Source organism: Diorhabda carinulata, chromosome 7 (assembly GCF_026250575.1).
Source record: "Diorhabda carinulata isolate Delta chromosome 7, icDioCari1.1, whole genome shotgun sequence".
NCBI classification, from domain to species: domain Eukaryota; kingdom Metazoa; phylum Arthropoda; class Insecta; order Coleoptera; family Chrysomelidae; genus Diorhabda; species Diorhabda carinulata.
In genome coordinates this window covers 23,656,763-23,666,959 of record NC_079466.1, presented here as the reverse complement: position 1 = coordinate 23,666,959, position 10,197 = coordinate 23,656,763, and the positions used below count along the sequence as shown (strand labels likewise).

Here is a 10,197-nt window from a genome sequence, read left to right as displayed (position 1 = left end):
TTTATTTATCTTAAAAATTTATTAATATTTATTATAATAACTTGAAATCGATGTTTTGTTGCAACATCACAATCATGAATTCAATACATCGCTTTTTGGAACGCATCTTTGATCCAGTGCGGCATTTGTGTACTCCAATCAGTGTTGCCAACCGTTTTTACGACTATTTTAATTCACTTGTATCAATATCGATGTTCATAGAATCAAAACAAACCTAACCTAGTTACGAACGACTTTCTTCGGTTGATATTTGTGAATATTTAATTATACGAAACGAGTTTTAAAAACTTATTGAAAATCATTTAGTGATTAAACTGAATATACTTAAATAGAATAATTATAAAAGCGCCATAGCGTTAAATTTAAGGTTGGCAGCAACGGTGATCGTACTTCGTTAGCAGAAAAATAAAAAGTTGATGATCATTGATCCGTGAAGTTAAAAGCGAGGATCTGCGGGATTCGCGACTCGACTGAACGATTTATGATTTCGGTTGTCGATATCTCGATACCGAACGGCTTTTCTTCTTTCTCTAACATGACCCGTAGATGCCTCCGTACGTACAACGAGAACATAGAAAAACTTATACGTTTTCATATTATTTGACAATCAGCTATAGACAAAAATTAGAGGGACTCAAATGTTGCGCAGAGCCGAACTAGGAACTACATCAATATTAAGAGAAAATAATTCGGTTGTTTTGTTTGTTAAAGAAAATAACACAGAAGAATACAAAATAATCGAAGGAGCAAATTAAAATAATGGTGAAGAAAATGCAGATATCGAAAAAAAAATAGTAATAGATAAATCGGGAGTTCTGTATAAAGATGATTGAACAAAATAATAGTCGAAGGCAAAACCATAACCTAACAAAAATGAAATTTAGATGCAGGAGATGATCATAGAAAGGATAAAGAAGACAAGGACACATGGAGTGCTTTGGAAATAGACCAAGTTTCATGTCGTAAGTCTGGAAGAAGGAAGAACGAATTGAAAGTGCAAAATATTGCGACACGACTAAGTTATAATACTAAATATGGGTTTACTAGCTCCCACACTTTCAGTCTACGATCATCCAGTGGATTTGCTTCAACATTTCTGGAGTCGTCACCTCTTTTGGTCGATGCTGGTCTTCGCAGATCGTACAGCTTCGTTTAAACTCTGCTAAATCTACCGCCATCTCTAGGTCAGACCAGGTACTTCTGGGACCATTCTGGTAAAAGAGAACCAGTCTTCGACGCAGTATAGACCAACTTGGTGTTAATCATGTCTTGCTCGAATGAAGACTATTTGATCCATACCAGAAGCTGGAAGTCGCGTTAGTGTCTTGGAGATTGCAGATTTCTCATCCACTCTTATTATCTTATGGTAATAGCAGTAGAAAGATGGAAACTATCATCGGTTAACTATAATTTAATATAAACAGTTTTCCTTCATGAAAAGTTCGGTTTCCGAATCTTTCCACATAATAATAATCAACTAGATTTATTGTCGATTGTAAAGAATATTCCGCTCAGCTACACGCATACTAAAACATGAAAAATTTCAATATATATGGAAAACGATACCATAATTTAGAGTTGCCGACAGAATTTCATTAAAAGGAATTCTCCGATAGTGTTTGGTTTCACTTCGCTGACTATTTGTTGCTAACTTCAGATTATCCGAAAAGTAGTAAATACTCAGACGTCAATATAATAATGTGTATCAGTGGTAGCTCGGGGATTTTAACGTACAAATTATTACGTTAAAAAATTTTTCCTCCAGTAGAAATCTAATGAAATCAATTAATTCGAAGCCTTCTGATTGAAGACAACCAATCAGTACAACTGAAAACAGATCCCACAGGCTGTCAAATATGTCAAAACGTCACGATTCGGTTGAACTGACGAGATGGTGCAGAGTTTGAAGAAACTGTGGTTAAAACCACGTGGAACCAAACTACAGAATCCTAAATACCATTTACAGTGTAAAAAATTTGTATGGAAAGCGTTTATGGATATTTGCAACGTTATAGATGAAAATCGGATGCAGAAGAATCAGTATTGATTTGCAAGGATTGGGCTGTGAATAGGAGAAGAAAATATGGTGCAGAGTTTGAAGAAACTGTGGTTAAAACCACGTGGAACCTAACTACAGAATCCTAAATGCCATTTACAGTGAAAATATTTGTATGGAAAGCGTTTATGGATATTTGCAACATTATAGATGAAAATCGGATGCAGAAGAATCAGTATTGATTTGCAAGGATTGGGCTGTGAATAGGAGAAGAAAATATGGTGCAGAGTTTGAAGAAACTGTGGTTAAAACCACGTGGAACCTAACTACAGAATCCTAAATGCCATTTACAGTGAAAATGTTTGTATGGAAAGCGTTTATGGATATTTGCAACGTTATAGATGAAAATCGGATGCAGAAGAATCGGTATTGATTTGCAAGGATTGGGCTGTGAATAGGAGAAGAGAAAATGATACAGAGTTTGAAGAAACTGTGCTTAAAACCACGTGGAACCAAACTACAGAATCAAAAATATCATTAACAGTGGAAAAATTTGTATGGAAAGCGTTTATGGATATTTGCAACGATATAGATGAAAATCGGATGCAGAAGAATCGGTATTGATTTGCAAGGATTGGGCTGTGAATAGGAGAAGAGAAAATGATACAGAGTTTGAAGAAACTGTGCTTAAAACCACGTGGAACCAAACTACAGAATCAAAAATATCATTAACAGTGGAAAAATTTGTATGGAAAGCGTTTATGGATATTTGCAACGATATAGATGAAAATCGGATGCAGAAGAATCGGTATTGATTTGCAAGGATTGGGCTGTGAATAGGAGAAGAGAAAATGATACAGAGTTTGAAGAAACTGTGCTTAAAACCACGTGGAACCAAACTACAGAATCAAAAATATCATTAACAGTGGAAAAATTTGTATGGAAAGCGTTTATGGATATTTGCAACGATATAGATGAAAATCGGATGCAGAAGAATCGGTATTGATTTGCAAGGATTGGGCTGTGAATAGGAGAAGAGAAAATGATACAGAGTTTGAAGAAACTGTGCTTAAAACCACGTGGAACCAAACTACAGAATCAAAAATATCATTAACAGTGGAAAAATTTGTATGGAAAGCGTTTATGGATATTTGCAACGATATAGATGAAAATCGGATGCAGAAGAATCGGTATTGATTTGCAAGGATTGGGCTGTGAATAGGAGAAGAGAAAATGATACAGAGTTTGAAGAAACTGTGCTTAAAACCACGTGGAACCAAACTACAGAATCAAAAATATCATAAACAGTGGAAAAATTTGTATGGAAAGCGTTTATGGATATTTGCAACGATATAGATGAAAATCGGATGCAGAAGAATCGGTATTGATTTGCAAGGATTGGGCTGTGAATAGGAGAAGAGAAAATGATACAGAGTTTGAAGAAACTGTGCTTAAAACCACGTGGAACCAAACTACAGAATCAAAAATATCATTAACAGTGGAAAAATTTGTATGGAAAGCGTTTATGGATATTTGCAACGATATAGATGAAAATCGGATGCAGAAGAATCGGTATTGATTTGCAAGGATTGGGCTGTGAATAGGAGAAGAGAAAATGATACAGAGTTTGAAGAAACTGTGCTTAAAACCACGTGGAACCAAACTACAGAATCAAAAATATCATAAACAGTGGAAAAATTTGTATGGAAAGCGTTTATGGATATTTGCAACGATATAGATGAAAATCGGATGCAGAAGAATCGGTATTGATTTGCAAGGATTGGGCTGTGAATAGGAGAAGAGAAAATGATACAGAGTTTGAAGAAACTGTGCTTAAAACCACGTAGAACCAAACTACAGAATCAAAAATATCATTAACAGTGGAAAAATTTGTATGGAAAGCGTTTATGGATATTTGCAACGATATAGATGAAAATCGGATGCAGAAGAATCGGTATTGATTTGCAAGGATTGGGCTGTGAATAGGAGAAGAGAAAATGATACAGAGTTTGAAGAAACTGTGCTTAAAACCACGTGGAACCAAACTACAGAATCAAAAATATCATAAACAGTGGAAAAATTTGTATGGAAAGCGTTTATGGATATTTGCAACGATATAGATGAAAATCGGATGCAGAAGAATCGGTATTGATTTGCAAGGATTGGGCTGTGAATAGGAGAAGAGAAAATGATACAGAGTTTGAAGAAACTGTGCTTAAAACCACGTAGAACCAAACTACAGAATCAAAAATATCATTAACAGTGGAAAAATTTGTATGGAAAGCGTTTATGGATATTTGCAACGATATAGATGAAAATCGGATGCAGAAGAATCGGTATTGATTTGCAAGGATTGGGCTGTGAATAGGAGAAGAGAAAATGATACAGAGTTTGAAGAAACTGTGCTTAAAACCACGTGGAACCAAACTACAGAATCAAAAATATCATTAACAGTGGAAAAATTTGTATGGAAAGCGTTTATGGATATTTGCAACGATATAGATGAAAATCGGATGCAGAAGAATCGGTATTGATTTGCAAGGATTGGGCTGTGAATAGGAGAAGAGAAAATGATACAGAGTTTGAAGAAACTGTGCTTAAAACCACGTGGAACCAAACTACAGAATCAAAAATATCATAAACAGTGGAAAAATTTGTATGGAAAGCGTTTATGGATATTTGCAACGATATAGATGAAAATCGGATGCAGAAGAATCGGTATTGATTTGCAAGGATTGGGCTGTGAATAGGAGAAGAGAAAATGATACAGAGTTTGAAGAAACTGTGCTTAAAACCACGTAGAACCAAACTACAGAATCAAAAATATCATTAACAGTGGAAAAATTTGTATGGAAAGCGTTTATGGATATTTGCAACGATATAGATGAAAATCGGATGCAGAAGAATCGGTATTGATTTGCAAGGATTGGGCTGTGAATAGGAGAAGAGAAAATGATACAGAGTTTGAAGAAACTGTGCTTAAAACCACGTGGAACCAAACTACAGAATCAAAAATATCATAAACAGTGGAAAAATTTGTATGGAAAGCGTTTATGGATATTTGCAACGATATAGATGAAAATCGGATGCAGAAGAATCGGTATTGATTTGCAAGGATTGGGCTGTGAATAGGAGAAGAGAAAATGATACAGAGTTTGAAGAAACTGTGCTTAAAACCACGTGGAACCAAACTACAGAATCCTAAATGCCATTTACAGTGAAAATATTTGTATGGAAAGCGTTTATGGATATTTGCAACGATTTAGATGAAAATCGGATGCAGAACAGTCGGTATTGATTTGCAAGGATTGGGCTGTGAATAGGAGAAGAGAAAATGATACAGAGTTTGAAGAAACTGTGCTTAAAACCACGTGGAACCAAACTACAGAATCAAAAATATCATTAACAGTGAAAATATTTGTATGGAAAGCGTTTATGGATATTTGCAACGATTTAGATGAAAATCGGATGCAGAACAGTCGGTATTGATTTGCAAGGATTGGGCTGTGAATAGGAGAAGAGAAAATGATACAGAGTTTGAAGAAACTGTGCTTAAAACCACGTGGGACCTAACTATAGAATCAAAAATACCATTTACAGTGAAAAAATTTGTATGGAAAGCGTTTATGGACTTGGGAAATGATAGAAATAGGACAGCAGAAGAAACGCAAGCTGCTCGTGATTCTACTGCAACGGAAATTCTATCAACAAGCTTCCAAAATCTATTCAACGCAGATCAACGCACCCATTAAAGTCAGTAATTATTTGACGTATATCTGTCGTACTTTGCAAGTGTAATTACATTAAATCATTATGTTGAATGAAGGTTTGTTGCTACTAAGCAAATCGTAACTTCATAATTGTTTATTTAGGGAAAGAAAAAAAATAACAGAATTTATTTCTAATCTGTTTTATTAACGTGATTCAAATACCATTTTTAACATGTTACAGAGAAGGTAAATTGATGACGAAATTCTGGTATGGGTTTATTACAGGCTGAAGCATGGAAGAATGACATGAAGGATCTGAAAAATAAATCGAAATCAATCACAACTCTGATCGAACAAAACTTTTTTTAATTTACTTAAAACGATTGATTGTAATATAAAATCATTTCAGGCACATAATCCAATGAAATCAATTAATTCGAAGTCATTTGATTGAGACAACCAATCGGTACAACTGAAAACAGATCCCGTAGACATAGGTGGCATTGATTTGAAAGGATTGGGCTGTGAATAGGAGTAGAATCCAATTCATACCCCAGCTTTGACCAGTTTTATGTATTCTGTCAAGCAGCGTTTGCAATTCTTCCATGTTTTTTGCAATAAACATGGTAGTAGTACCATCTGCGTACCTTATATTGTCTTATAAACTCCCCACACGTCTTAACACCCACTGTCCTTCCGTTTAAAGTTTCGAAAAATATGTTGATACATCCACATGGTTTTGGACGTTGGAAAAGTACCAGAGGCAATTACATTTGTGGCGAAAATGATTATTTATAATCGCTGATCTGCAGTTGTACTACCAAAGGACAAAACAACAGTCATCAGTAGCATCTTCAGAACCCAGGCTACAGTAGGGGATAGCAGCCATTTTGGCTTCAGTATGCGGCTTAATTAGAAATGTCCGATTGTGTTTTGATGCCTCCTGTATATATATTCAATAAATAATTACAATTTTCGATCAGTTTTAAACAAACCTAGTGGTAAAATGCAACCAATCAGGAAAATTTGTTTACCTTTAGATGTTTAGTAGTTTCCCTATTCGCTAGGAAAAATCGGGGGTAAAAAAAAAGGAAATTTTACTACTTACTCCTATTGTTGATGTCAAAGTCCTGTTTTCCGTATCCTACACTTTTCGGCGAATTTTTCAACAGATTTAAAAAGGCGAGATTTTTCATTATAGATCCGGCATCATTAGCTACAGCTAATGAAGTTAGCATACGAACTCTTTCGTTTTCTTTCTCTCTTTCTCTCTGCTCTTCTCTTTCTTTCTCTTCTATTTTTCTCCACTCTTCTCTTTCTTTCTCTTCTCTTTTTATCTGCTCTTCTCTGAATTTCTCTTCTCTTTTTATCTGCTCTTCTCTGAATTTCTCTTCTTTTTCTCTATATTCTCTACGTTCTTTTTCTATAAAAAATTACTCTATCAGTAGTTTGTATATATTTTGAAAAATATTAATGAAATACCACTCCAAATTTGCTCCCCACCAGTTACGAAAGCTCCGCTATTATCCTGCGGCCAAACATATCCATAAAATCCTTTTTCCATATCTCCAAATTGTTGTTTTCCGTCCTTTTCACATGATTCCGAACCTGAACTTGTGTTCGATGATTCTTCGTTACCTGAACTTGTATTCGATGATTCTTCCCTACCGGAATTTGTGTTTGATGATTCTTCCCTACCCGAACCTGACGTTGATGAAGCTTCAAAATACAAAATTTAAATTTTATATTCACCGTGAACTTTTTATAAAATTACTCACCGGTTTCTTCATCTGCCAGCGGTAAAGCCACGGCTGTAAAAAATCGAGCTTTGCTATATAATTTTCCGTATTGAAAAGTTTGAGGTTATATCGTACTTACCACTTAAAACAAAAAGAGATAAAAGTGCACAAAACTGAAACAAAAATATTTAATATCAGTGATATTATTATGAATTTTGATAAAAGTTTATTCCAAATACAGTTTTCGAAGTGTATCAGTTACATATTAGATAGTATAATTGAACCTAACCTCATTCTTTCTAGATCTACACCAACTGACGTCGATAGATATCAAAAGTCATCAATCAACATCAATCGGATTCAATGGAGGTCAATCTACATGAATTATTGACAGAAATAGACATCGAATGTTTACCATTGACATGAATTGACGTCAATAGATATCAAAAGACATGAATTGACATCAAATCACCACCATTGACATCAAATGACGTCAATAGACATCAAAAGTCATCAATCAACATCAATCGATATCAATTGGCTTCAATGGGGGTCAATCTACATGAATTATTGACAAAAATAGACATCAAATGTTTACCATTGACATGAATTGACGTCGATAGACATCAAAAGACATGAATTGACGTCAATAGACAGCGAAAGACATGAATTGACGTCAATAGACAGCGAAATCCATCAATCAATATCAATGGAGGTCAATCTACATGAATTATTGACAAAAATAGACATCAAATGTTTACCATTGACATGAATTGACGTCAATAGACATCAAAAGACATGAATTGACGCCAATAGACATCAAAAGACATGAATTGACGTCAATAGACATCAAAAGACAGGAATTGACGTCGATAGACATCAAAAGACATGAATTGACGTTAATAGACATCAAAAGACATGAATTGACGTCAATAGACAGCGAAATCCATCAATCAATATCAATGGAGGTCAATCTACATGAATTATTGACAAAAATAGACATCAAATGTTTACCATTGACATGAATTGACGTCAATAGACATCAAAAGACATGAATTGACGTTAATAGACATCAAAAGACATGAATTGACGTCGATAGACATCAAAAGACATGAATTGACGTTAATAGACATCAAAAGACATGAATTGACGTCAATAGACATCAAAAGACATCAATCAATATCAATGGAGGTCAATCTATATGAATTATTGACAAAAATAGACATCAAATGTTTACCATTGACATGAATTGACGTCAATAGACATCAAAAGACATGAATTGACGTCAATAGACATCAAAAGACATGAATTGACGTCAATAGACATCAAAAGACATGAATTGACGTCGATAGACATCAAAAGACATGAATTGACGTTAATAGACATCAAAAGACATGAATTGACGTCAATAGACAGCGAAATCCATCAATCAATATCAATGGAGGTCAATCTACATGAATTATTGACAAAAATAGACATCAAATGTTTACCATTGACATGAATTGACGTCAATAGACATCAAAAGACATGAATTGACGTTAATAGACATCAAAAGACATGAATTGACGTCGATAGACATCAAAAGACATGAATTGACGTTAATAGACATCAAAAGACATGAATTGACGTCAATAGACATCAATCAATATCAATGGAGGTCAATCTATATGAATTATTGACAAAAATAGACATCAAATGACCACCATTGATACGAATTGAAGTCAATAGACATCAAAAGACATGAATTGACATCAAATCACCACCATTGACATGAATCTACGTCAATCGGCTTCAAAGGATGTTAATCAACATGAATTATTGACAAAAATGACTTCGATTCGAAATCTGGTTTAGGTACTACAACTTAATACTATGCGTGAGCTATAGATTAATGAAAATTTAATGAGGAACAGTTAAAAAGTGATTTTTAATATACAATAATCTAAATGATTCACTCATAGGTTTGCGGACTATCGTGTTAACGTTAGTTTTCCACAATTGAGAAACTCAGTTCAAAACCTTACCACCCTCCGGTCTTATTGTAGCTTATTTTCGAGCATTACCAACCCACGACTGGCGGCTAATCCGGAGGTTGACGCCTTAGCCCGCACGGTTAACGAACGCATTATAAGTGGTGGGATATACTAACAGTAATAAGCCACAGAGAAGAGGTGCAAACCAACATACGAATGAAGCTAAATATAAATAAAAAAAAATGATTTCACTTACCAGCTTCATTATTACAAACTTTCAGGGTATTCTAAAAACCTAACATATAGTTGCTAGCTTAAATACTTGCGGGCATATTAAATTTCGATAATATAAAATAATTAGTAGCTTAAATTACTTTAAAATATTGATGAAAAACGTGTGATTATAACTTTGAACGAAAGTTATATCGGCAGCAACTATTTAAATCGCTTCAATTTCGATTTATATTACCAATAAAAACTCATTTTTCTTGTGATAACGTGTCCTTTCATTTCACGTGATAAATACCACATTTTTTTTTCTATTAATTTATAATATAAATCTTTTTATTTCGAATTTCGCCCTGTATAATTTTTATACAATCAATTGAATGGCTCTGACCAGCACAAGCAAATGGATTTCAATATGAAAATTTCCCCAATGACACCGATAAAAGCAAATTCAATTATCGTAATCGTAAACTTTTTTGTTCCAAAACAAGTTCAAACAAGTTCAAGCAAAATTGCAAGAACATACACCACAAGTCTGAGTTTCTTGAAAT

General features: G+C 34.2%; 1 protein-coding gene across 1 annotated transcript; it reads right to left on the bottom strand.

Moving 5' to 3' along the window:
* Positions 1-5,890: 5,890 nt before the first annotated feature.
* On the bottom strand, positions 5,891-9,828 carry LOC130896210 (putative uncharacterized protein DDB_G0271982). Its single transcript, XM_057804143.1, has 6 exons — positions 9,675-9,828; positions 7,585-7,618; positions 7,485-7,517; positions 7,189-7,425; positions 6,815-7,129; positions 5,891-6,021 (listed from the first exon to the last, which is right to left on the bottom strand). The coding sequence occupies exons 1-6, from the start codon at positions 9,681-9,683 to the stop codon at positions 5,942-5,944; spliced, it is 708 nt and encodes a 235-aa protein (XP_057660126.1). The 5' UTR covers positions 9,684-9,828; the 3' UTR covers positions 5,891-5,941.
* Positions 9,829-10,197: the final 369 nt, after the last annotated feature.

What these genes read in the sequence shown, in the direction of transcription:
- LOC130896210 (XM_057804143.1), bottom strand. An exon ending in ATCTCTTTTTGTTTTAAGTG is followed by an intron (nt 7,518 to 7,584) that starts GTAAGTACGATA and finishes GATTTTTTACAG; the next exon opens with CCGTGGCTTTACCGCTGGCA. An exon ending in TGGGGAGCAAATTTGGAGTG is followed by an intron (nt 7,130 to 7,188) that starts GTATTTCATTAA and finishes AATTTTTTATAG; the next exon opens with AAAAAGAACGTAGAGAATAT.